This window comes from Molossus molossus, unplaced genomic scaffold (genome assembly GCF_014108415.1).
Source record: "Molossus molossus isolate mMolMol1 unplaced genomic scaffold, mMolMol1.p scaffold_m16_p_15, whole genome shotgun sequence".
Classification (NCBI taxonomy): domain Eukaryota; kingdom Metazoa; phylum Chordata; class Mammalia; order Chiroptera; family Molossidae; genus Molossus; species Molossus molossus.
This window is the reverse complement of record NW_023425350.1, coordinates 53,868,927-53,896,404: the sequence shown is the minus strand read 5'-3', so window position 1 is coordinate 53,896,404 and position 27,478 is coordinate 53,868,927. Positions and strand designations below refer to the sequence as shown.

General features: G+C 56.7%; 1 protein-coding gene across 4 annotated transcripts in view; it reads left to right on the top strand.

The window, feature by feature from the left end:
• The window catches only part of SFXN5 (sideroflexin 5), a 114,298-nt gene extending 87,042 nt beyond the window's left edge, over positions 1-27,256 (top strand). Inside the window, exons 11-14 of one of the 4 annotated variants that reach the window (XM_036262699.1) lie at positions 2,598-2,713; positions 4,708-4,793; positions 10,891-11,008; positions 26,695-27,256. In XM_036262699.1, the coding sequence (XP_036118592.1) occupies positions 2,598-2,713; positions 4,708-4,793; positions 10,891-11,008; positions 26,695-26,772 (398 nt within the window). In that variant the 3' untranslated portion in view covers positions 26,773-27,256. Of the gene's footprint in view, positions 1-921; positions 1,038-2,597; positions 2,714-4,707; positions 4,794-10,890; positions 11,009-26,694 lie in introns of those variants that run through there. The other 3 variants (XM_036262701.1, XR_004959681.1, XM_036262700.1) reach the window with 3 other exon arrangements.
• Positions 27,257-27,478: the final 222 nt, after the last annotated feature.

Below are 27,478 nucleotides of genomic sequence, written 5' to 3'. Positions count from 1 at the left end.
GGAGGCTGGGTTTTCACTTCCTCTCACACTTGGACTTTTGTATCAAGTCCCGCTCTGTCCTGGTGTGGCTACATCGCATATCTGAACATTGCAGAGAGCAAGTGAGGTGCCACCATGAGCCTAGGGCTGGTCGACCATCACCTCCAAATGTCTCCTCCCTTTGTCACTCTGTCTCCTACACACACACACACCCCTGGGGCTAGAGATGTCTCGGCCGTTCCTTGCTTCCCTCAGCCTGGTGTGAGCACCGGTGCAGAGGCTGTGAGCCCAGAGATCCCATGGAGACGCTTCATGCCGTCCCCCCTTTTACCCCCAGGGGAGTGGGAAGGGAGGCAAGTTTGCAGAGTGAGCTGGCAGCTCCTGACTTGAAGCAGATGCTCGTCCCCTGGACCTCATTCTTGTCACCTCGCCCTTCCTAGAACGGTGGCGGTCGCACGGTGGTGGTGGAATGTTCTCAGAGGCAGAGACTGCCTTTCAGGGCGGAAGCCCCACCATTCTCTCCAGTGGTGTTGTTGGGTCTCCTGGGAACTGTGGGCCTGGCAGCCTCTGGGGAAAGGACACAGAGCAGTCCTCTAGCCACCAAAGGGGTGTCACCAACACACAGGCTGGTGCCCCCTTCCCAAGGCCACTGTGGGGGCCCTCCCTGGACCTGAGCCCTTAGAGGACCTGGGGCTGGCAGGAACTCGCCTCTGAGGGTGAGGAAGGGGAGATTCGGTGTCAGGATTAGAACCCAAGCCCAGCTTGGGCCTCCCAAGCTCTCTTCCTTGACCTCAGATTCACTTTCCAAATTCTGTCGGTCTCCAGATGTGTGTAACACAGGGATTTTCACTACTGACATTTTGAGCTGGATAATTCTTTGTTGTGGGGGCTGTGCTGTGCATTGTAGGATATTTAACAGCATCTCTGGTCTCTACCCTCTAGATGCTTATAGCAACCCCCTACATACACACACCAGGTTGTGATCATCAAAAATGTTTCCAAATGTTGCCAGATGTCTCACGACATCGCCCCTGCTTGAGAGCCACTGTATGAAACAGGTGAGCATGTCTGCTGCGTGGATAGGAGTGGCCCAACGCAGGGGGTCTGCCCACGGTCACCCCTGCGCTGAGTGTCTTGTGGCAACACGAGAACTGCTCAAAGATGGCGTATGTGCTGTAGATACATTGACAGCAGTATTTGGTCTCCTGCTTTCCTCTCCGAAGACTGCAGAGTCTCTTGGTCTTCCCTCTGTTCCACCTCTCCACGTTATTGAAAAGGAGACTGAGGCTCAGACACCCCAGGGTCTCCAACCCCCTCACCGGCAGAACCCTGTCCCCCAGCTGCAACCACCCTGGACCCCTCTGCTCCCCAGCGTTGGCTCAGGCACCAGGAGCATCTGTGGTCCTCCTCCTCCTCCACCTGCCCACGAGGCCCTGCAGCCCTCCAGCTCCCCAAACCCTGGTGCTCCCCCCCACTGGAGGGAGTGGGGAAGCAGCAGGTGTTGATGCTAATCAGCGTTCACAGCCCAGAACTGCAGTCGCTCCCAGGCTCACACACTCCCCAAAATTAAACACTCATTATACAAAATTAATTGACATTAATTAGCAAAAATTAAAACTTTAAACACAGCAAGGCGCTTTGGGGGGAGGAGTGAAGCAGGCGGGCTCCATATTTGTCACCCCCACTCCCGACCCACCCACCACCCCCAAGTTCCCCCACTTTCGTCCTGGAGCAGGGCTGGAGGAGTTCAGGCGAGGTCAGCACCCACACCCAGCCTCGGGCCCAGGCCCGGACACGTGAGTCCCAGGTGAGAGGAGCCGGAAGAGGCTCCCTGTGCTAGTCACCAGCTGATGGGTGGCCCCCAGACTCCAGCATCCAGTGCTTAACCTCAGGGCCAGGAGGCCTCCCCTCGGCCCTGGTCCCCAAGGTGTCAGTGGAGAGGGGTGGGCATGGCCAGAGGAGGAAATGCAACCATCTGAAGCAGGAAAGTAGAAGGTATTCCTGCCTGACCCCGCCCCCTTTCCCCGTCTCCTGGGTATCCAAGGGACCAGGCTCTGTGTCCTTTCGGCTCTGCCCCACTTTTCTATGTGACCTCAGATAAATCAACCCCACACACCCTGAGCCTCAATTTTTCATCCATATGATGAGGGGGTGGTGCTGGGTGAGCACTGAGGCTCCTGCCTGCTCTGGCACCTGCTGTCAGGGAAGCAAATCCCTGGGAACTTGATTCACTCTGAGGAGCAAGGCGTTGCTGATGGTGGAGCACCAGGCACCAGTGGGGTGTCTTTAGGCCAGAGAGCTTCCTCCCAGATGGACCACTGTTTGGCCTGCCTGCAGGGCCCATCTCCTTGCTAACTGGTGGCTCTCCTGAGGCCTGAATGGTTTCCCCTTCCTCCCTAACACTGGTTATTTTCCACCTTTGCTCACCAGGTTCCCTGGGGCCCCCAGATCCCTCACCAGGCTGATAGGCACCCGAACCACACCTTTGCTCACTGTATTTGCACCTGTTGCTTGGGCCAGGGAGGCTGGGGTGAGGGTGGAGCCCAGCGGTCTTCTCTGCCGGGCGGAATGCCATCCTCCTTCCCTCACTTCTGTCCCCTGCTCCCTTCTCTCTCCAGCCAGCGCCAATATCTGCAACGTGGTCCTGATGCGGTACGGGGAGCTGGAAGAAGGGATCGATGTCCTGGATGGTGATGGCAACCTTGTGGGCTCCTCCAAGATCGCAGCCAGACATGTGGGTCCTCCCAGGGCTCGGGGGTCTGGAGCTGGAGGGGGAGCAGCTAAAGGGGGGGGGTGTTGGTTTCCCTAAACATGATCATTCCTCAAAGACTATTGTCCACAGCACCCTTGCTTTGTCCCCTTAATCCCTCCTCCTGCCATCTGTATGAGCCCCAGCCTGGAGGTCTGGCCCAGCCACGCCTGTCCCCGGACATCCTTGTTTCTCTCCAAATGCCCTCTCCTCACCACTGTGAAAAGTCCCTCTCTCTTCTGCCGGCCCCTCCAGACCCAGCTTCTCTGACCTGTTCATTGGCGAGGGCAGAGCAGACCCCAGAGCTTTCTCTTCCCTCCCCAGGACCTAGGACCCCGTCCCCTGGGCCTGCAAATCCTCTTGGGTTACAAGAGGAAGTGTGGGACCGGGAGCGTTGTGGTTCTGTGCTAATATGGACTTATGCACCGGCCGCTGCCCCCGCCAGGGAGTGTGGCTGTGGTGCAGGGGTCTCAGGCCTGCAGGAGGCCATGGGGCTGTTTGGGAAGAATATTTTGTTTTAAGAAGGCCCTTTTCCACCTCTGGTTTCACCGCGTACCCACGCCAGCAACTGTAATATTTTTTAAATTCCAGGCTATTTGAGCATCTCCCTACACTTTCCAGCCTTCTTCCCAATGGTGACTAGTGGCTCCTCCTGCACTGGCTGCCAAGTGCTGGGACAGGGGCTTCAGCTGTGAGGTAGCGAGCACTTCCTTCTGCTCCAGGCACTGTGTCCTCACCCCAGGGCCTGGGCCTCACCTCTGTCCCTGAGGCCTTCTCCCAAAGCCGCTGCCCCCTGGGAAGAGCCCTCTCTTATCCAGTGCCCCCTCCGGCCGGCTCAGGGACAGTGAGTGCCCAACCAAGGCTCTTAAGGGGAAGGGGCTCAGGCTGCCAATGTCAATGCTGCGTCCTCGCTTCCTGCACACTGGCTCTGGCTCCCTCGTGCCCGCTTGGGAGACTGGAGGGCCCTCTCCCAGGCCTTCCTGAGGCTGATCATGAAGGACCCAAGGTCCCGGGAGAAATGTTCAGCCCTGGGCCCATCATCAGAAGGGCTTTGGCCTCAATTTCCTACCTGGTACCAGCCTCCTACCCAGCCCCAGGCTCTTTCTTGGCTCTCCGTGAGGGAGGCCGACAGTGGTAGCTCGTCCTCGTGGTCCAGGAGGCAGGGAGCCCCAAGCTCTTCTGCAGCTGGGTGTTCCCCAGCCTGGCTCTGTCAGCCCCTTGCTGTCTCAGACCCAGGGGCCTGGGGGCTAGGAGTCGTTCCTGGAGGGCTGGGACCTGTGGGGTTAAAGGAACTCCCCACAATGACTGTCAGAGTGCAGAAGTGCCATTGAGCTGTGCCCTGCGATGCCCCCTGCCCAGAATCCCAAGGGAGTCCTCAGAGCTAGGCCCAGGGAGAGCCCATTCGGAGACTCCGCCAACGTCCGCAGAAGCACCTCCCCCTTACAAGGCCAAGCTCTGGTCACCAAGAAAGACTCGTCCAGAGCCAGGAGACACACGGTCTTTTGAATCTTTGCCTTTAAGGGATGTAATAAGGGGGGGTGGGATCCCGGAGTCTCTGTCCTCACTCAGCACCAGGAACCTCCCCCGGCTCCTTGGGCCCAGCTGTTTTCTCTGGTCCTTCCAGGGCCTGCTTTGTTTTTAGCTCTCTCAAGTTTTCCAGATGCTTCCTCCCAAGCCCCTGCACTGCCACCCACCCGAGGCCCTCCATGGGCACAGGCCCCTTCCTGGGCCCGGTCTGTGTGCCACCCCTCCCCCCACGTGGCCAATCTGCTCTTCAAATGTGTGTGCTGAGAAGGTGGGGGTGGCTTTTCTCTGTTGTTCAGAACATGGCTTCGTGAGCAATTCCGTGAATGATTCCACTCAGCCAGGTGTGCTTAGCAGTGCCACACACACCTAGGGCCTCTGGTGTGGGCTTCGCTGCCAGGCGGCTGTCCCGGACCTGGGAGCCCCACTCACCGTGGCCTCTGCTTGCCCCCCAGGCCCTGCTGGAGACGGCGCTGACACGAGTGGTCCTCCCCATGCCCATCCTGGTGCTCCCTCCGATCGTCATGTCCGTGCTGGAGAAGTGAGTGGGGGCAGCCAGGACGGCGGGGCCCCCACGGGGCGGGCGGGGGGTGGCTAGCCCAGGGCCAGGGCTAGAGGGGCAGCTGGCAGCCCATCCGGTCTGTGCAGACCCTCCCAGGCAATGCTACGAATCGGTGAGAATTCGTGGACTTTCAGTGCGTAGGACTCTGTGTCAGGTGCTGGGAAGGCTGCCCCAACTTGAGGAACTGGAGATTCGGGGGCGGGGGTGCCTGTGCACGGGTGTGTGCACCGGCATGTGTGTGTACATGCGCTGTTGGTGCACGGTGCAGGACCAGTTGTGAGCAAGTCTGAGGCGGAAACCTGGAGCTGGCACCCTCCAGGCACCTGCCGTGGGCAAGTCACCCACGGAGCCTCGTTTCTCCATCTCTACACCCACAGTGCCTACCTCCCTGCCGCCCTCAGACGGATGTTCTGAGAACACATACTAGTCATGACTGTGGAGAAATAAGGGAACACAATGATAAAAAAAACAATGAGAGAGTGATTCTATTAATTAATGAGTGTGAAATGGAATCGTGAAGACTGAAATGCTGCTCGAAGGAGGAGCTGAGCCGGGAGAGAGGGAGGGGCTGGGCCCATCTTCTTGTAGCTTGGCAGGCCCTGGGGATAGGGGGACATCTGGGAGGAAAGGAGTGGGAGAGAGGCTAGGTGGGGGGAACAAGATGGATAAGAGCCTGGAGGTGCAGACCTTTGGCTGGTGCAGGTAAAAAGGCAGAGGTGACTGCTGTCTCCCTCCTGGGGGCCCAGCCTGGGATAGGGCACCTCAAGGCAACTCATTTGGGCCTGGGGGTGGTGTAGGATAGAGACGGGGTTGGGGGCACTCCGTCTGGGACTCTGGGGCAGGGCATTCTCCCACAATACGAATTATAATAACAGCTCATATTTATTAAGCACTTGACTACATCCCAGGCTTCAGTCATGCCTCTGCCCAAATTCCATCTCAGAGAGGCCCTCCCTGACACGCATGGAGGTCACAGAACCCCCTCGCCCCTTTGCCTTATTTTTATTCACAGTACTTAGCAATATCTAAGATTCTTTATCTAGTTGTTACCTGTCTGCTCCCCTAGAATGTAATCTCCATGGAGGTAAGTCAGCGCCTCGATTTACTGCTCTGCAAAGCACCCAGCACAGTTCCTAGCACACCGTAGATGCTCAGCAACAGGTTGTCGAATGAATGAAATGAAAGGTATCAGTTGACCGTCACAACAGTGCCACGAGGTAAAGATGGCATCCGGTTTTACCGATGAGGAGAGGAAGGCAAAGGTTTTATCATCTGCTTACATCATACACTAGGTCAGGCGGAGCCAGGAGTGGCCCGGGAACGTGGCTGCCAAGCCGTGCTCGTCCTCCCACTCCGGCTGCCTCCGGGTCTCCACACCACACCACGTAATCAGCTCGTCTTGGTGTCCTGTCCTGCGGGGACACCGAAGAACAGATTTGGGGCCTGATCTCAGAAAGCCTGCTCAGCTGCAGGTGGGATGGGGCAGTGTGTGAACAGGACCAAGGTGGCTTTTTTTTTTTTTTTTTTTCTTAAGAGAGAGAGGAAGGGAGAGGGAGACAGATAAAAACGTCGATGAGAGAGAACATAGATTGGCTGCCTCCTGCATGCCCCCCACTGGGGATCAGGCTCACAACCTGGGCATGTGCCCTGACCGGGAATCGAACCAGCCACCTCTTGGTGCAGGGTCGACACTGAACCACTGAGCCACAGCGGCTGGGCAAGGTGACTTTGAGGGGAGGGAGCACTATGGGCCCAGCAGCAAGGAGGGCTGGTCCGCAGGAGAGGGGCTGCCATTGACTGAGAGCAAAATGGGATTTTGGCAGAAGTGAGGGCTTTCTGGGCAGCACGTGGGCCTGTTGTACAGACAGCAAGGAGCCAGGCGTGCACCTCAGGGCTGGCTGATGTGGGGCCCTGTGGCCCCGGGGGAGATGATCCCTTCCTCACCCTAGAAGCCAGGGGAGGGGGGGGGGCAGGGTACCTGATCAGGGCATGGTATGATGAGCACTAGGACATAATAAAATCAATCTCGTTTCGGGAGTTGCAAAATTAAACAGATCCTGGGAGAGCAATTGCTTCTGTGCCCATGACCCTTGTAGACTAGCTGCCCCGTGAACTGAGGCTGTCCCCAAATACCAGCCACTGCAAGGACACACAAGGACACCACAGGACAAATGAGGAAGGTAGGGCTTCTGTCTTCCAGGCTGCGGAATCCTGAACCTGAAGTTGCTGGGGGGGGGGGGGGGGAACGTGGTTTGTGGTGCCTTCCCAGTTGGCATCTGAGTTGTGTTTGGAAAAAGTGGAGTGATGGTTAGTGTCCCATTTCTTTGGGAGCTTAAACTCAGCTTTGAGAGGCATGGAGGCGGGATGGGATGGTTCTAGTTCTGAACCTCCCTGGCCTGGGTTCTGCTCAGTCTGGCTGCCATGAGTCTGGCTCAGCTCCAGGTCCAAAAAAACCCTTTGGGCATGCAGAGACAGGTTGGCTTTGTACTTGGTTGTACTTTGTACTTGGTTGGTCCTTCCCTGAAGCCTCTTGGAGAGCCTCTGGGGAGAAGAGAGTCCAGCCTGGGTTCCCCCAAGAATATCAAAATGAAAAAGACCCAGTTTGTGCCCTGAAAGACTCACTAACTAGTGTAAATGGGGGACTACAAGACTGGGTGGCCAGAGGGCCCGTGCAGCAGCACCAGCTGACTCCTGGTAGGAAAACAAAATCTGGGTTCTCGCTCCACCGCTTTTGGGCCGAGCTGGTCCAAGAGACTCCCTCAGCCTCAGTTTCCCACCTGGAGAAGGACGATTCTGCCCTCTTCTCCACTTAGTTCCCTCGGGCTTGGCACCCAGCAGGCCCTTGGCTCCTTGCAGGGGCCCCACGGAGCACCCCAGAGCCTTTCCATGCAGGGGTGCTAGTGGCAGGGCTCTGCTGAGGAGGGGGCCAGGGAGGCAGCCGCACCCTGGGAGGGGGAGGGGCCAGCCAGGGGGAAAAGACAAAAGCACACTTGCAGAGCAGCCTGCTTGCAAATTAATGGAGCGCAAACTCCAACTGCTCCAAGTGCTGAGGGAGCGCAAGGTAGTGGGGGCATGAGCTGTTGTGTGAGGGGCTGAGCCCGGCTTGCTTCACCTCTGGCCTCAGTTTCTCCTCTCTGCCAGGGGCCCTCCCGTGTGAGGTCCCTGGGTTTCCTGCTAGGATAGAGGTGGGCGCCAGGACGTTCAGGTGTCGCTGGTTCTGAGACTGAAGAGAAGTGTCTGAAGTCAGAAGCAGAGGAGCCTCAGCTCTCAGCCCAGAGCACAGGCCTCCCTCTGAGGGGGCTCCCACCCCCGCAACACACCTCCTCACCCTGCACAGCTTCAGGGTGCTGAGGAGGAAGCTGGTTTTAGACCTCAGGCTGGGAGGTCACCCCCTCCCCCATAATCTCCCCAACTCAAAGGCAAGAGCAGCCCTGCATCCCTGGCCCTGGAGTTCACCTTCCCCCACCTCTACCCCAGCCTGGGTCTCAGCTGGGTCTGGGTTCAGGCCACACCCTCCATGGTGGTTCTGGAGGCCGCTCCTGCCTCCCTGTTCCTTGGGATCCGGGTCTTTCCTTTCTCCCAGTCATTCGCACATCTCTCCATCTGCATATTTTAACTCCCCCAGCTGCCTTTCCAATCCCTCCCTGCCATTTCCCTCTCCTCCTCCCCTCCCCCGGCCTGCTGTGTCCGCCTGCCTGCGCTGGGCTGGGACTTCCTCCTTCCGAGGCTCCTGTTGGGCTGCAGTCTCAGGCTTGGCTCCTTCTGGGACTTCCCAGACCCCCTTCCCAGTGGGGACTTCAGCCAGCCACCCTGAGAGAGAAGCCAAGGTCACAGCCCCACGCAGAAGGGGGTCTGTCTGGTGTCACTGCCGGGAGTTCCCAAGGACTGCGCGCATGGCCTGCCCCTCACCTGCCACCTTGTCCCCCTGTCACCTTCCTCGCCCTCAGTGACCCTTGGGGCTGTGCCTCCAGGGACTTCACACCCTCCAGTGCCATTCCCCCTGCTCTCATCCTCCTGAGCACTGAGGTCCTGTTCAAGGCCACTGGGACCCAAAGCCGCTTAGAGCTGAGCTCCAGCCCTGTGTGCAGGTCTGGAGAGGGAGCCCTTCCCCCACCTCCTTGTCCTGCTGGAGAATCCATCCTCCTGAAGAAGGTCTCAGGGTCCAGCTCGGCCTTCTCTCCTGCTGCTTCATGACTCCCACGGAGGCTGTGGGCTGAGTTCGTGGCTGGTGCGGGGCTTGCCTGGAAGAGAGGGAGAGGATGGGGCCACTGGCCTGAGGCCAAGGGGGAGGTCGGCGGGGCTTGAGTTTGATTCAGGCACCTCTGTCCTGCTGCTCTTGATGCTGTGGAAACTTCCCTCTCCAACGGCTCCGTTCAGGCTTAGTTCAACAGCTAGCCGGTCTTGAGGTCTGGGCCTGGGGCGGGGGGCTGGAGGACGCCACAAGGGTCCCCCCTCTTTCCTGCGAGTACAGGGGCAATGACAGTGCCCAACTACTCAGCACGCTCTCTGTCCAGGCCTTTTTCCTGCACAGAATTGACAAGTAATTGCATCTGATTGATGCCTTAGCAGGAACATTCTGGGCCAGGGTTTCTCAAAAGTGTGGTCTGGGGTCGGTCGTCTGGTTTAGACTCAGAGAGGGTTGTTTGAAATGCAGGTTTCCAGGTAGTGTACCAACTGAATCGATTTCATGTGGAAGGGGCCCCGGGGAGTCCGCATTTTTACCCAGCTGCCTAGACACTGAGTTTGAGAACTGCTGCCCCCTAGTTGCTCTGCTCAAGGCCAGATGCTCCTGGGATTCTTGGCTCAGAAGGTGAAGGTGGTGTGAAGTTCGCCTGTGCCGCACGGAGGCCCTGCCCCAGGAGGGTCTTGCCTGCCTGTGGCCACGGGCAGCTCTGCTCCGGAGGGGCCGGGGCAAGAGCCCTAACTACACAGTCTTCATTCCAGAAGCCCGTCACGGGCCTGTGGGGCTGATGCAGTGCCTGGGGTCAGATTTAGCCCATCCAATACCCCCAGCAAATCGTCCAGTCGTCCATGCTGCTGGCGCATCCGCCCTAGACTCCCGAGCAGAATGCTCGGTGCTCTTCACTAGCGGGTCTGCTGGGTTGTACAGAGGGAGGCCCTGCTGGGCAACTGGGTGAAGACATGTCTGCCAGCTCCTGTGGCCCCCACGCGTCTGGACAGCCCTTTTTGTCATGGAGCTGGGGGACCCAGGGCCTGGAGGGAGGTTTTTCATACCCCTCTCCTGCCCAGGAATCCCACCTTTGACGCTTGTCATGGAGAGTGGGTGCCAGCTGCGACATGCTGGTGGTGAAGCTGGCAAAGGGTCCTGAAGGCGGGCTCCAAGGGCAGCGCGGGGTGGCCCACTCGCAGGGAGTCAGGAGCCCGTGCAGCAGCCCTGCTGGCCCTCTGCAGACTTAGCCTTGGCCTTGGGCAAGTCACTGCCCCTCTCTGTGGCTCTTGGAATGAAGTTGATGAAGCAGTCAGTGGGGTACGTTCTGTTCCCACACGTAGGAGAGGGTCGTCCCCTCCTGGCTGTGTGTATGTATGTGTGTGTGTATACATGTGTATCTATATATATATGTGCGTACGTGTGCATACATGTGTGTGTATATATGCACATGTGTGCACCCATGTGTGTGGTTTGTCTCCTCCTCTGGACTTGGTACCTACTCTGGTTTGCTGTTCATCATGTGCTACCTTCGAAGGCGATCTTACTCTCCTGTGTGTCTCCCCAGGAGCAGGGGCTGACAGCCTCCTCTATCGTGTCCCCATGTGGCCTTCTTGGCACAGGGCTGGACATACCGTGGGGCGTGGGAAGGGCCACTGCAAGTGCTCATTTATGATTTATGGCTGAGAGTTAAACCAGCAATGTCCTTCAAGGCCGGGCTTGGGGGCAGGGTGCCATTTGGGGAAGACCCAAAGACAGAATTCCACCACAGCTATTTAGCTACGGGCTGGTGCTGGCCCAGAACTGTGCTGCCGTGGTCTGGGGGTTCTGAGTAGGACCCAGTGTGGTGACCAGGGGCCTGCTCGTCCTGTCTTCGGGTCTCATGGGCTGCCTCCTTCTCTCCCACAGGACGGCTCTCCTGCAGGCACGTCCCCGGCTACTCCTCCCTGTGCAAAGTCTCGTGTGCCTGGCAGCCTTCGGTCTGGCCCTGCCTCTGGCCATCAGCCTCTTCCCACAGATGTCAGAGGTCAGTGAGGGGAGGGGCTAAAGGGCAGGTCCGGGAGGATGCGATTAGACAATTCCTTAACACTTACTTCTTCAGCGCGGGGACTCCTTTGCTCTGGGCTAGGTGCTGGGGTTGGGACCAGGACTGAGACTGACCTGTGGAGCTCAGGGTGAAGCAGTGAGCACAACAATGAAACAGGGAACAGAAACGGAGGGGTGAGGAGTGTTAGGATGGGACCAACCCAGCTGGATGTGGGAGGAGACTGTAGGGAGCCCCAAGGGAGCCTAGAGGGAAGTGGCATTTCCTGGGACCTGAAGATGGGCTGGAGTTGGCTGGGCGCACAGTGGGTGATGGGACACTTGGGCTGAGGTCACCGGGGTGAAAGTACCGAGCTGAAGCAGCACACAGACAGCACACAGTGCATTCCAGAGCGGAGGGAAGCCTGCATCTCAAGCAGAGAGTGGAGCAAGATGAGGTAGGTCAGGTAGGGGGCCTGGGCCCAGCCGGTGCTGGGAACCTGGGAGCCAACGCAGAGAGGGTCACTCATCAGAAGGGCAATGCCAAGCAGAACCACAACTTCCTGATTTTGAACGGTCCCCTTGGCTGCACTGAGGCTGGGCTGGAGCTCTGGGGAGAAGCAGCCATCAGGAGGCTGTGGCGGGCATCCAGAGAGAGATGATGGCGGCTTGGACCAGGCTGTTGGCAGTGGGCATTGAGGGAAGTGGGTTCTCTCAGAGGGAGTTAGGAAGCAGCTTCATGAGAACGGGTGCACTGCATGTGGGTGGAGGAAAAGGGGGCTGCAGGATGTGCGCCCGGCTTTCTGCTTCTGAGCAGCCAGGCAGATGTAGGGACTGCGTGACGAGATGGAGGCATGAGGAGGGGCCGGTCTGAGGGAGGACAGTGTTGAGCTGGATGGACATGTGGGGTTTGAGGAGCCTGAGCAAGTTGGCTCTGGGTCTGGGAGACAGAAGTAGGGCCACCAACAACAGAAAAACCAGTAATGGAACTGAAGGCAGTGGGTGGGATCAGCCAGCAAGCCTGCGGAGAAAAGAGGCCCCGGGTAGGGGGATGCCTAAGGCCGAGTAACCGGGGAGGTGAGGACAAAGCCAAGTGGGATTCGAGGGTCGTGGGCAGATCAGAGCAGAAGCTCCTGAGAGGTGAAGCTCCAGGCGGTTGAAGAGTGTCTGTTGGCAACTCAGGCAGTAGAGGCAGACCCTGTCCCAAGGGGTGGGCCTGGCTGATGGGGAGGAACTGGGGTGGCAGGGCGGAACGCTTGGTGCCAAGGACAAAAGAGCAATACACCCGCAGCTGGAATGAGGTGTGCGATCAAGAGAGGCTTTTATTTACCCCCCTTTTTTTCACTATTTTATTGCATTTACTGGGGTGACTTTGGTTAATAAAATTAACCAATTCTATAATATACCATCTGTATATTATACTGTGGGTTCACCACCCCAAGTCAAATCTTCCATTACCATTTACCTCCCTTTTCCCCTCTTCTACTTCCCTCCAAGCCCCTTTCCCTCTGGTAATAACCATACTTTTGTGGGTCTATGTGCACCCTTATGTTATGTACAATCGCCAAGATTAGGAAGCAGCCCAAGTGTCCATCAGTAGATGAGTGGGTAAAAAAGCAGTGGTACATTTACACAATGGAATACTATTCAGCCATAAAAAAGAAGGACATCTTACCCTTTGCTACAGCAAGGATGAACCTGGAGAGCATTATGCTAAGTGAAATAAGCCAGAGAAAGACAAGTACCATATGATTTCACTCATATGTGGAATTTAATGAACAAAATAAACTAACAAAATAGAGACAGACTCATGGATATTTTCCCCTTTTTCAAATAGAGAAAGTGGCACTTGTATAATGCAAAGGAGGACACCGAGAGAGGAGTAGAGGAAGGGGGAGGAGGAGGATGGGAGAGCTGAGTCAGTGAAGTGGGGGCAGGGATTCAGGGGTCTCACTTTGACAGGGAGAAAGCCCTCCCCACTTTAGTAGGGGGGGAAAATGCAGTTGGGGGTGAGGTTCAGGGTGGAGAGGTTAAGGAAGTTGTTCTGATAACTTCTGATCTGTATTCTCACGACTGAGCAGAGAGGAAGCGGGGCGGGGGGGTGGGGGAGAGAAGGGAAGGTCAGAGGTTTGAGGACTGGGGATCAGGCTCCGGACATTCAGAGGAGCGAGTGGGCCCTGGCCGGTTTGGCTCAGCGGTTAGAGCGTCAGCCTGCGGTCCACAGAGGAGCGAGTGGGAGAGAGCTGACCAAGGGAGTCGGAGAGCCTGGCGACGTGCAAGGGGTCAGCAGACAGGAAATCTGAGGGAGGACACAGGCCTATGGGTGTGGGCAGGGCCTGACCACCGGAGGTGCTGGGGGCCCACAGGGCTCCCTCGGAGGGTTCCATCCCGCTGGCTGGGGCCTTTGGGAGGTTGGTAAGCGCTCAGGAGAAGCGGTGGACCCTGGAGTCTCAGCCGGTGGCTGTGACGATGGGCAAGCGAGCCAGTGGGAGAGCAGGTGTGATGGGGGTCAGAGAGTGAACTCGGGGTTTGGGTCACTGAGCTCATGGGCAGATGGAGGCTGTGGCTGGAGATGGGCACTTGCGTTGCAGAACTGGCCCTGCTCTATCCTCGAGACGGTGGGAGGGGTACCGGTTCCCAGAGGGAAGTTGGGGAAAGTGAAAATAAGGGGCCTGGGGTGTCAGAGCTGGACTATGGAGGCCCGGGGTCTCAGGGTAGGAGTTGGTGACCTAGCCTCCAGGCCCTGCTGTCCTAGGAGGTGAGGAATAGTCACTTCCCCTCACAGTCCCTGAGATTTCCGAGGAAGCTGTGATGAGATGGGGTTCCTCTCTTGGGGGCCAGCCTCACCGGGATGGCAAGCCTAGTGTGTGATCCGTGCCAGCAGTTCCCTTGTGCCCACAGGACCCCGCCTGGTCATGAAGCCAGGGCCCCCTCCCACCCTCTTTCCCACACCCGGGAAAGCTGCACAGCTGTTACCTGATGCTGCCCCCCCTCCAGTGGAGCCCAGTGCTTCAGGGTGTCTGAAGGACCTGAAGGTGGAGGGAGGGCACTTCTCGGCGGTCCTGGCGTCCCCTGGAAGGGCTGGACCGGGCACTCCTGAAGCCAGGCATCTGTCTGTGTGTTCAGGCCGAGTCTTTGGTTCTAGACGAGGGTCCAAGTGCCCCATGTGCTTGGAGGCGCCACTGTGTGCAGAAGCTTCAAGCAGCTAAAATGGCTCTACCCGGCTGCATAGGGGAGGGAGCCAGGGCCAAGCCTCACGGTACAGAGTCCGAGACCGTCCTTGTGGAAAGACTTTAGAGGTTATCCGGTTTACTGTGCTGCTGGCTCTGCTGGGGAAATCAGAGCCCAGAGCAGCCAGAGGACCAGCCCAACGTCACAGAAGCCAGATGCTGATATGGGAGGAAACCCCAGAGGCCGCTCCTCGCTCAGAGCTCCCAGAAATGCTGCATCTGCTTGTTCTGTGGGATTTTCTCTCCTCACTCAACCACCTGCCCATCTGGGGGCAGTGGAGGGAGGTGGTGCTGGGGGCTGCCCCGCAGCCGAGGGTCTTTGGTGGGCGTTCCTCTGGGCAGGTAACAGGAATGGCAGGAGGTGGTCTCAGTGAGCAGCGCTGGCCTCACAGAGGTCCCACGTCCAAGTGCAGGCTCCTGTCTTCCCCTATGCTGCCTCAAATAGGCATCGTTCTTCTAGGTGTCTAACCAAAGTCCCTCTCATTGTGACCCAGGCTTCTTCCTCCAGATTGGGAAGAACCTAGCCATTGCATAGTAAGGCTGTTCTCTAGGAAAACGGGAGGGATGTGATTTTCAGAGACCACTCCTCACCTGTTTCAGCCCCAACAGGTAGGCCTGGGCACTATGGGGTGTTTTGAGACTTGTCTGTGACCTGCAGCACCAGGGCCATCAGCCAGTTAGCTGAGCGGACCTTGTCCCCACCCCATTCATCCTCCCAATTAATTCTCTCTAACGAGGTGCTGCTGCCATAGGGGATCATGTCTTACATCCCAGAAGCCAGTGGGATTTGCCACAATAAGTCTGGACTTGCTTGGACTGACCCAACCTTGCCAAGAGCCACCAAGGTTGTCAACAGGAGTAATCGCCGAAACACTAATGAATCAATTAAGGAACTTGGAAATGGCACTTAGGAACTGGTTCCTAGCCTGGCTGGCCTTGTGTGTGCTGTTTGGCATGAGACTTTCAACCCACTAACCCCAGAGGCTGAGGAAAAAATGTCAGTTGCTGGGCGAGAGTTTTGTTTTGTCTTTTCAAATCAGTATTTCTGCCTATTAAAATGGTGCTAATTTTAAAATTAAAATGGCAAATAATAATAATAGCTACCATTTACTAAGCATCTAGTAGGCCAGGCCGCATGCTGGGAAACTCTGCATGCCTTGTAGTGTTCAATCTTCCTGATGTTCTTCAAGTCCCAGGTATTACTGACCATCAAGGGAAGTTACCTAGACAGTTAGATGTGCACATCTCAGGCTCTGAGGAGAGATGCTGGCTGGAGACATGGAACCTTAGGTGCATGTGGGGAACTGGACGAGGAAGGGGTAAGGTCACTACAGTGGAGAGAAGAGGAGTCCAGAGTAGCCAGGGGTAGGAGGAGGATCCCCGTGGAATGGCTTCACGGATGCTGAGGGCAAGGGCATCGCAAGGACAAGGGGGCTCTCTGCAAGTGAGCTGCTGCAGAAGGGACTAGAAGTGACCAAGACTTGGAAACGGGGTGAAGTAGCTAGACAAGGCAGTGTAGGAGACGACATGGTCGTCAAGTTTCTCTCTGTGTTCAGAGGAGTTGGCTCAGGGACGAGAAGCCACTGGAGAGCAGCAGAGAAAGTTTTATTCCCTGGGTGCTCTGTGAGTTGGGGGTTGGGAGCCTGGAGAGAGGACAATAGTGGGGCACCTGAGTCCTGTGGTTGGCTGTGGTGGGGAAATAGGGGTCCAGAACATGAAAGTCCTATGAGGTACGTACCAATATTATTCCCTGATTACAGATGAAGAAACTGAGGCACATGAAGGTAAGTTCCTTGCCCTGGCCGATTTTGCTCAGTGGTTAGAGCGTCGGCCCGCAGACTGAGGGTCGCGGGTTCAATTCCCAGTCAAGGACACGTACCTGGGTTTAGGTTCAATCCCTGACCCTGGTCTGGGTCGTGTGGGGGGCAACCAACTGATGTGTGTGTCTCGCTTTCTCTCCCTCCCTCCCTCCCTTCCACTCCATCTAAAAATCAATGGAAAAATATCCTCCAGTGAGGATTAACAACAACAAAAAAGGTTAAGTTACTTGCCCAAGGTCCAAAGTTGGTAACAATGGAGTGGGCTCTGTACCCACAGAAGGAGTCCATAACCCCCCCCCCCTGCCCATCCCCATACTGTAACATGAGAAGGCCCAAGTCGGAGCCCCATGACTCCCCTTCCCCAGGCCTCCTGCCCTGCATGGCGAGTCCGGCTCTGTTCACAGGGACCTTCTGGAGCGGGTGTTGGTGCCTCTGTCCTCTGACCCAGCTGCGGGGTTGTCTGGCAGGCCAGCAGGTGGGACAGGGAACCTCCTTAGGAACTTGAGCTGGGAAACGGGCACAAGGTTTGGCTTCCCTTCCGGGCCCCAGTCATGTCACTATGCGGGGGCTGTGGGGTCTGCCCTGGTGGGCCCTGTGACCTTCAGGTTAAGGCATTGGCCAGGGCTGGCTCAGTCAGGGTCTGTTCCCCACAGCACAGACACTGGAGTGCTTTCCTCTCTTCCTGTGACGGGGAGGGCCATGCAGAGCCCCGGTCTCAGGGAGCCTCTGTTCTGGTGGGGCGGACAGAAGGCCAATAAACAAGAAATGTCAGGTCAGGCAGGTTGTGGAGGCCTCCGTGACATGGTAGGTCCTGATCTGTGACGGCCTTTCTGGCCCTGCCCTCACTGGGTATTGAGGGCCTGGGTTCTAGGCAAATGTGGGCATTTGATAAAGAGTGCCATTCTCGGCCTTAGGGACACCCTGCGTGTTGAGGGAGGGGGAAGGGAACTATTGTCCAGAGGAAGGAGATGGGACACAGGAAACACACAGCATCAGAGTCTACAGGTGTGAGGTGAGACAGATCCTGGTGGGCTCAACAGGGGGGACTTCCTGGAGGAGGGATCATTTCAAGAAGAGTTTGACATATATACACACATGCACAGACACTGGTGATTTGGGTCCCTTAGGGAGATGTCCAGGGCTGGTCTCTGGGCCCGCAGACTTGGCTGCCAAAGGAGGCTGGACCAGGAATGAAGAAAGTCCCTCCAACTCTGACAGCCGGTGTTCCCCACCTGGGAGCGCATTTAATCCTGTTTAATGAACCTCATGTCTCCCCAGAGCATGAAGCAGTACCTTGGCCAAGACCCCCTCCCCACATCCCGGACTATTTCTGTTTCTGTCTGTCTTTATGCCTCTTTCTCCCTTCCTCAGTTCCTCTCGGGCTCCTCCCCAGCCCCGTTCCCCTCTCTTTCCCCCACTCTTCCCCCGGGAGCTCGGGGGCTGGGGACGGGGCTGCACAGAGGAGCCGGAGCCATTGTTCGACAATCTGTTTTTGTCTTCATCCTGTTGGCAGGCGGCAGGAGAGGAGCAAGAGGTTAATGAGGCACTGTGCAGCGGGATTACCGCGCGGAGCGGCGGGCGGCCGAGCCAGCCGTGGTGACAGGGAACTAATTAGGAGCAGTTTAACAGGAGGAAAAAGTGAAATCTCCTCTTCACCAACTGTCAATAATTAGCTGATTTGGTGAGGTTGAAATATGTCCACAGGAAAAGGTGGGGCTCTTCTGTGGATGAATGAGGCTCGGGGGAGTGGGGGCCGCTGGGGGGACTACCCTGTCCCTAGGTGAGGTTGGGGTCGCCCCATGTCCCCCAGGCCTGCCCTCCTGGGGCTGGCATCACTTAGCTTCAACTAGCCATATGACCTTGGTCTGACTGCAAAGACCTCAGTGTCCCCAGACATAAGATGAGGTTTGGGAACTCAGTTTCTTCCTGGCTCTGCCCATTCGGCTTCGGGAAGTGAATCCGGGAGACTGCGCCCTGGTGCTAGAGTGGGGACTGCAGACAGCGGCTGTGTGACCTTGAGTCAGATGCTGACCCTCAGGGGTCTCGGCTGCTGCGTGGTGTGCTCTCGAGAGCCACGGTCTGGGGCCAGGTGAGGCTCGGGGATGATGCCCACTTGTGAAGGGCAGAGCCCAGCCTTCTTCCTTCCCAGTCCACTCCCCGGGCTCCCCGGGCCTCCAGCAGCAGTAGGCGTGGGGTGGGGGCACAGGAAAGATGCGCTGTGTGCCTCTGCCTGGGCTGCAGGTGGAGGGGGGCCTTAGGCTGTTTCTGTGGGGCTGTGGGCTGTCCAAGGGTGTCTCTCTCCTCCCCACATCAGTTCTGCAGGGGCCCCGTGGGGCCAAGGAGTCAGGTTCACTAGCAGCCAGGGTTGTATCCTGTTGGGCCTGTTTGCCCCGTGTGTGTGGGTTTGTTGGCTTCTGCCCTTTGGCCTTCCCTGACACCTCAGCTGGGGACCCCTCCTCACTCTCCCCCTGCCCCTCCAGCTTCTGCCAAACACCTTGACTGGAAGGAAAGACTGCATCCGAGCCCCCAGGGCCTCCTGCTCGGAGCTTCCATGGCGACCCTGTTAGCCCCCACCCCTTCCTCTCAGCCTAGCCCCTCTTCACCTCAGCACGAGAGGGCCCGGGGCACTAGAAGCATATTCTGAGGAAGGATAAGGCCCACTTTACATCCTCCCAGCATTCTCAAGCCACATCTTGCCCTGTGGCTTAGCGGCCAGGCCCATGCTGTACAGGAGGTGCTGAGGGTCAGGCTCAGCCGCCACCTTCTCCCTCCCTAGCCCCCATCCCTCCCTTCTCCGCCTCCAGCTTTCAGAGTTAAGAAACAAAGAGGCATGACATCCTTGTACAGGAAAAGAATATGGGTACCCACAGTGGGTACCAGAACCTCTACCATCTCTCTTCCCATCACCAGTCCTGAGGAAAATGATGGTTTTAATGAACCAACTTGGCTGGGAGCTGTGACCCACCCAGAAGCAAATCTCTTAACCAGTTTGCCTCTCTTTCTCCGAGAAAGCATTTGAACTCCCAACCAAGAATTGGGAATGAGCTCAGGTCTTCATTCAAACTATTCTAGAAATGACCCCTCCTCCAGGAAGTCCTCCCTGATGAGCTCCACCAGGGTGTGTCTCACCTCACACGTGTAGACTCTGGTGCTGTGTGTTTCCTGTGTCCCATTTCTTTTCTGGACAATAGTTCCTTGCTCCCTCCCTCAATAGATAGGGTGTCCCGAAGGCTGAGAACTGGCACTCTTTATCAACACCCAATATAGAGCATGGATCATCTGGGCTCACCTTGACTTCATTGGTTCCTGCTTCTCCTGCTCTTCAGGGCTGATGAGAAGCCAGAGGCAATGCCTGGGGGACATTGTGTTCCTCCTGTGTCCACAGGCTTTCACCATCTCCCAGAGCAGGGGCCTCCTCCCCTCCAATCTCAAATCCATCTCCTACTTTGCTTGGAGATGTTTGTTTGGGGTTTTTCTCATTTATTGGTTTAATCAGTCCCTACTGAACTCCAAAGTGGGCTATTTTTGCCATCAGAAATCTGCTGCCTCCTCGCCCGCTGCTTTCTTGGAGTTTGCCCACAGGACCCCCCAGGAGGGATGGATGGGAATGGCAAAGCTGCTTGGAGCCCAGGAACGCCAACGCCACCTGTCATAGTGCCTGTTCCCCACACCCCCACCCCACACCTGCGCGTGCATACAGGCCCACACACAATCACATGCTCGAACATGCACACACATGCCCCTGTGACAGGCCTCAGCAGGGCTGCCTCGCAGCCTACCCCTCCCTGGTTCTTTCTAGGACATTCTAGAACACTTAGATGAAATCAGGACAAGGCAGGGGTTGGCTTAGTTACACAAAGCTTCCATCGAGAAGATTAAAAGCATCGATATGTGCGAAGTGTTTAGAACATGCCTGGCCCACAGCAAGGGCTCAACCTTGTGAGCGGTGAGGAGAGCAGGCGAGCAAGACTGGGCATGGGCGTGGGGATGACCGCAGGTCTTGCCTTCTTTACACAGCATTACGTACGTAGCCTCCAAAGGGCTCTTCCATCCGTTTCTTGACTTATCTTCATCCCAACCCAGGAGGCAGACAATCTTCCCACTGCACATATGGGAAAACTGAGGCCCTTAGGACAAAGAATGATTCTGAAATTTGTCCACCAGGGGGCACCAGGAACAGTGCAAAGCTCCAAATGGGGAGGGGGGTCTGAGCATCCACCGGGTGCACATCTCACAGCAGAGGAGGGAACGGATAAGACAGGATTCCTGCACTTGGGGAACTTCGTTCAATTTAACTCAACTTTTATCGAGGACCTATAGTGACAAAGCACAGGGATACTGAGCTGTCTTGAGTGGCTCATGCAGGAGTGAGGTGAGGGACCCCAGTATTAGATGGTTAGTGTACCAATTGGCCTATGACTGGGGATGTGATGGAGATAGAAATAAATGCCAGGGACACCAGAGGTGGCAGCATGGATTTGGTCTGAGAAGATCAGGGCAGGCTTCCTGGAGGAGGCAGCCTTAGAAGATTGAGATATAGCTGGACGCAGTCCTCAAAGCCTAAACATACAGTGTATTAAAAATAGAGAGCAGTGGGTGAGGAACCCGGAGAAGGTTCCAGAAGGCCTTGAGCATGCAGCCAAGGAGTCTGACATTCATTGGGAAGGCAATGGGAGCCCAGAGACAGTGCCAGAGGCCTGACCCAGGGGTTCAGGCTCAGGCCTCAGATGGTCCTCAGCCCCAGGCTTAGACCCCTGCCCACCACTAGGATAGCTTCCCCAAAGGTGGGACCTGGATGTGTGTGTCTGAGCAAGATGTGAGGCCTGCCCAGCCCTGGTGAGAAAGGGTAGGATCTGGCTGCCCAGGAGGCAAGTTGGTTTTAAGCCTGGCAGAGGCACACAGGATCAGGCAGGTGCCAGGGTCAGCCAGGTTCCAGCCTGGGCATTGGACCCCATGTCAATGTCGTCGCCAGCTGTGGACCCTCAGAGGCCCAAATCCTTGGCCAGGAGCAGGAGGCGGCTTTGAACAGTGTCACAGGGTCACGCTAAACATCCCAGCCCCCAGCCCTGAGCCTTTGAAAAGGAGGCAAAAAAGTCACCAGAAAAAAGGCAAGAAGGAGGAAGTTCTTTGTAGTAGGTAAAAGCCCCTGAGAATGGGGCACAGGCTGGGGATCTAGTTTCCTGTTTATGTCTCGGCACCTTCGCTCCAGGTTCAAATATGTAAACTATCCACTGGCCGCAGGCTGCAGGTGTGTGCTCCGAGGCAGAGGCAGAGCGGTGGCCAGTGCATTCCTGATTCTGGCCCCCCACCCAAGATGAGCCAGGGGACAGAGGCAAATAGCTCAGGGTTAACCCTTCCCCTACCACACAGGAAGGCTGTCAGGCTGCTCTAGGGGATTCTGGGGCCAGCTGGGCCTTGGGGTGCTCAGGGCAGGCTGGGGATAGGGGACGCGGTGCCTCATGTTTGCTGCCTCTGACCTTAGATGCAGCCAGAAGTCCGGCGATGGCTGCTGCGAGGGGCAGCAGGGCCTGCTTGGGTCTGGAGCATGGGGTTGGGGCTCTGATTTGGAGTGGGGCGATATGGAGGGAGGTGCCGGTTCTGCCTCAGAATCATGGAATGCTGGCGCCCTTCTCATAAGCAACACTGCTGATGTCATGGCAGGGTGGGCATGTTCCCAGCAGGCCCACGTCTTCATGGCACCCCCAATTCTGAGGCTGGAGGGTACCGTCAGCCAGTGCCGACTGATAACCTCAGCTTTCTCACATGCCTGCAGCCCCCACCCTCCAGGGCTCTGGCTTCCCATCCCAGACACCCCCTTCTCTCAAGGGCCCCTGCTGACTGGCCATCAGGTGCCTGGGGGAGAGTCCACCAGATGAACAGAGGGACACGCAGGTTCCTGCCTGCCCCCAACTGGCAGCCTGGGGCTAGATCACCCCTTCTCCCTGTGGCCACTTCTTGCCCAGCTCCCTTTCTCCTTGTCACCTTCTTCCCAGAGGTGGCCCCTCGGTGCTCTCCTGTGGTCAGAGCCAAGCCCCTGCCCTGGGGCTCTAGCTCTTGCTAAGCTGGTGCTGCTGGCTCCTCCTTGCTGCACCCACTGCTCCCGCTGGGCCTTGGCACCTCCCTGCACCACACCTGCCTGTGAGCCACTGGAGCCGCCATGCCATTCACTGTGCTTCCAATGTGGCACATACAGCTGGCTTCTGCTTCTCCGGACCACAGGCCGACGCTCTAACCGCTGAGCCAAACTGGCCAGGGCATGGCTTCTGCTTCTTACTCAGGCCCCCTAACAGCAGGGGGTCCCCAAGAGAACAGCACAACCCATTGTCCCTACCTTGGGTACTCCGAAGGTGGTTAGGGCCACAGCAGGGCACTCCATTGCCCTCACCCAGGGCCCTGGATATGATTTCCATGGAGGACACAGCCCCCCATACCTCAGGCAGGTGATCTTTAAGTGGGGGTGCAGCCCAGGCATCCCGACCTCAGCCTCCCTTGCTAGCCCAATGGAGAGGAACCCTGGTGGTCCAGACATCCCGGAGACCTCAAGATGGTGGACCATTGATCCTACCCCTAGCTGTGGCCAGAGAGCTGGAGGGGTCTTCACCAATGGCCAATTGAGTTGGCCCAGGGCAGAAGTGAGAGGCTGAGACTGGGGTCAGCACTGAGTAAAGGTTAGAAATCTTGACTCCAGAGGTCACCAAATCCCAATGCCAAGACCAAAGCTTCTCAGCCCTTACTGGGACAACCCAGAAAACTTTGTTTTCCTGGTGTCCATGCTGTCTAGTGTCTGTGGCACCCTCTGCCATTGCTTCCATCCTTGGGCTGGTGCCCTAAGGCCGCTATCGTGGGCTTGTTCCCTACACCCACCCCTCAAATGTGCCTGTTCCCCAGGCCTGGCACCCACCCCTTCCATCTGCTCTCCTGAGCAAGCTCCTCCCCTCCAGGGGCTCCGGCTGTGCTCCTGAGCCCCGGGCTCGTTCTCCCGCCCAGACCCCTGGCCAGAGCCCCAGAGCCTGGGACCTGCCTGCTTCTCAGGCCTCTCCAGCTGAGGGGCTCATCGTGGCCAAACCTGAGCCTATCACCCTCCCCCCTCACCTATCCCCCCTCTGAGAAAGGCATAACCAGCCACCCCTGCTCCGGAGCTCGAATTAGGAATCATCCAACGCACAGTCATTCTCGACACCTCCCTCTTACCCCCACATGGGATTGGTCATCAACTCCTAGGAATCTCATCTTCAGAAAGTCTCCCCAGCGTGCACCCTTCTCTAAGCCACCATGGCAGCCTCACGGGGCAGGACACGGCACCTCTCTGAGTCCCACAGCTGCGGCCCCACTCTCCTGGTCCAGCCTCCAACCCACCTCCCCCCGAGAGACCTTTCTGAGATGGAGCGCACCCCTGCCTGCTCAGACTTCTTCCAGTTCCTTCTTGCCCTCAGACAAAACGCTGACACCTCTGCACCTGCCTGTCCCAGCCCCACCTCCATTTCCTGCCACAGACCCAACATCGCCCACAGCAAACAGGTCACGCCGGCCACTAATGCGGTTCCCTTCACCCAGCAAGCGTTCCTTGCCCTGTCCTCAGAATCCTCCACTTTCTTCCTGGCCCACCTCCTCTGAGAAGTCTTCCTTGTTCTTCCACGTGCTGGCTCCGCCCCCTCCCCGGTTTCCATGGCACTGGTCTCTGCGCTTCCGCTGCTTCTGTCTGACTCCTCCCCTAGACTTGGAGCTCCTCAAGGGCATGGGCTGATCCCCATCTCTGCGAGCCCAGCCTGGGTGTGAGGAGCTGGCAGCCATAAACATCTGCTGACTAGAAGGCTGACTGAGTTGAAATGAGAGGAAAAGCCTTGAAGGCCGGCTCTGTCCCCAAGCCCCTGCTCCTGAGTGCCTCAGTCCCCCGCCCCGCCAACCTTCCCACTGCAGCATCTCCCCCATGCCTGCCTCCTACCTGCTGCCCTCAGCACAGTGGGGAGCCTGGGGGCCTGGGTCTGTGGCAGCCTCCCCTGGGAGGGTCAGCTGGGCCAGCCCTCTCCAGGGAGTGAGCTGAGTGGGCCGTGGCCCCGGCCCACGGTCCTCCACGGCGGTGGTGAGCAGCAGTCTCCGATTTTCAGGCGGGCCTCCGTGCTTCAGTGAAAGCCGGCATGGGAAGTTGCTAATAATGGCACTAAAATAAAATATGCTACATCTGTTATGGGTAGCAGAACAAAATTAGCTGCTCACACCTCTGACATCCAAGATGTCTTAACTTAAAATACTCCTTGGCTTACTTTACATCATTTACTGATTATATTTAAAAGAAATACAATTTTGCAATTACTGTTCTTTCCAGCGTGATATCTATGCATCATTTTCCTTTTATGTTTATATATTTCTCCTTCATTAGTGCAGTCTGAAGGGTGATTAGGATTCTTCAAACATTTTACAGAGGTTAAACGTTGATTAAGATTTAATTATTACTGTAAATAGCTTGGAATGACATATGGTGCAAAAGCCTGACATATGTGCATTTGAATAAATGAAGTGCTATTTCCCAGGATGCCTCAGTAGCTGTTTAACAGCTTTCCCGAAGGGTTATGTTACACCTCATGGTAAGATTGCTGGGATGTTATATTTTGTTGGTTTTTGCAGCTGAAAGCTAAGAACAGTTTTCCAGTTTTTTAAAAACATTGAATATTTTAAATACCTAAATTGTTTTGCACAAATTTTTGCTAATTTGTCTAACTAGGTTAAACATTTTCAAAAGCATTTAGATTTTAAAGCGTGGGTGCTGTGCATTGTGTCAGTGGCAGCGTGGGGACGAGGGGAGCGGGTGGAGTGGAGGGGACTCAGAGGCCGGCAGGGGTGGGGGCGGAGGAGGTGGTTGGAGGAGAGGGGGCGGGGAAGAGGCCCAGGCCTTGAGCCTAGCTCTCATCTCTTTGACCCTCTCGAATGTCCTGAGCCTGGGTATTGGAGTACCGGGGACTACAGGGGAAGGGTCCCCCCTTCTCCAGAAACTCTGCTGTGCCCACAACTCTAGTCCCCATCAAATTCCTTCTTGTCTGGCCTCTGACAGGCACGGCCTGGGCAAGACTGACTCTCTGCAGGCCGCGCTGGTCTGTGCACCCTTTGCCTGGGCCCCAGGGTCTCTGGCCAGAGTGCCATTGGGTGGCAGCTTAGGGAGCTGGGTCGGTGCAGGGGTTGATTCAATTCCATTTTAGATGGGTTGAGTTAAGGTGCCTAAGAGACATGCATAGAAAGGTTCAGTAAGCCCAAGACTTGGGAGAAACATGGCTGGAGACTCCTCAAATCTGGAGTCACCGGAAGGTTGAGTCACCCAGGGTGTGTGTGCAGGGAAGAGGGCCCAACCAGGGGCCCTAAGAAGTGTCCAGTGGATGCCACAAAAAAAAAGGGGGCTTAGCAGTGACCTTGGAGAGAAAGATTTTTTGTGGAAAGTGGTGAGAACAGAAGCCAGATTTCCTGTGGGTTGAAAAGTCAGTGGGAGGTGAGGAGGGGGGTGGCTACCGCTGTAGACAACGCCTTAAAGAAATGCAGTTGTTGGGGAGGGAGGCACCAGGCCGTAGCCACAGTGTGACATGGGGTTAAGGGGAGGTTTTCTTGGATGGAAGGTTCTTGTCTGTGTTGAAATGCTGGTGAGCAGGAGTCAGTAAACTGAAAAGGTGGGAAGGAGGGAGGACAACCCAGAAGTGGGCTCCTGGTGTGGGCGTGGGTGGTGGAGCTCAGGGGGGCCCGCTCCTGCGTGGAGGGGTCGTTGCAGTGGGGGAGCAGGAGGGTGGGTGTGGAGCAGTGTGCACACAGTGGCTCGTGGGTTTGATGATGGGATGTGGCCGGGTTCCTTCTGATGCCTTCTGCTTTCCCCTGAGCTAGTGAGAAGGCTCGTCTGCTCAGCATGCATAGGGAGCTGAGGGCGGGGTGACCTCTGAGGAGAAGGGGAGAGGGAGGTGACCGGCCATGTGGCCAGGGGGTGGGGGTGTTGCTGGCCACTGTGAGGATCCAGCCAAAATCATGGACAGTGAATGTTGAAAGGTCTCTAGTAGGTGGTCCGTTTCTTCCAAAGCACTGCTTCTTCCAGTCGGCTGGAAGGACCCTGGGACTAGGGAGTGGCTGAAGTGATGGCCCTGCCCCTCGTGTCCAGGTTGAGGGGGAGAATGTGAGGCTGAGCTGTAGGAAGTCTAGGGCCTGAGGCCGCAGTGGTCTAAAAACAGGGACAGTGAGTGGGGTGCTGGAGTGATAGGGGACTGTGGGGTCCAGGAGAGTAGGGTTTGGGTTTTAGGGGTCTGGGGAAAGCAACCTGGCTGGTGACCGGGTCCAGGTTGTGGCCCTGGGAGGGGATTTGTATAGCACAGTGGACAAGGTCATTGGATAGACAAGGTCATTTGTATAGACAAGGTCATTGGATAGAGGACAAATACAGAACTTGGTGGCCAGCGTATAGGATGTTCACCGGCATGGACACACCGTCAGAGGAAGAGACAAGACGTGGGCAGGAAGGGATACTGAGAGCCCCTTGGCAGCCGGACAGAAAAATTAGATATGTGAGGTGGCACACATGGTCCCTGGCTGGGAGCCAGGGGCAGAGGGGGAGACCTGTGGGCCCCAGAGTAATCACCCCGCTCACCTTCCCTCCCTCTGTTCATCTCTATCCGCAGATCGAAACATCCCAGTTAGAGCCTGAGATTGCCCGGGCCACCAGCAGCCGGACAGTGGTGTACAACAAGGGGCTGTGAGTGGGGGCAGCTGGCCTGGGGGTGCAGCTTTGTCCAGCCCGGGGAGTTGGGGGCGGGAAAGGAGTCTCATGAGCAGCACCTGCAGGGAGGGGCAAGCTGACCCCACCAGTTCTGGACCACCTGGGGGGGTGTCTCCATCCACAGCGGTAGGGAGACTAATCTATTCACATGTTAACATAAGGGAGAGGAATTCTGACACATTTCCTATAAAAATAATCAAGTGCATTTCTGGGCCTTACGTGGGGTTGTCAAAACTCTACTCAGCACAATTATGTGTGAAGCTGAAAAACTGTAGAGTGCCCACAGGGTAGAATTAGGATCCTTTTATACTTTTTTTTTAATTTTTTTTTTTTTATTAGAATCAAGCCTTGGCCACAGCTGCCCAGATGCTGTCAGCAAGTGGTCTGGTGGTGGGAGTAAGAGTAGCCTGTGAGCTGGTTGGTTTGGTGGCCAGGCTGGTAGATTTAAGATATTACCATGGCCAAGACGGATGTCTCCCTAGGTTGGGTAGGGGTGGGGAAGGGAGGGGAGGAGGTCTACACCTCGCAGGATGAGCCAGCTATGACTAAGGTCCTCAGGAGGTGGCCCAGGAAATCAAGGATCACTGGAGGCCTCTGGGAGATTCCATGGGCAGCTAGCTCTGAGTGTGGCCAGACTTCAAGGTCCACGCCACACCTGCAGAGCCAGTTCCTCTACATGAAGCCCA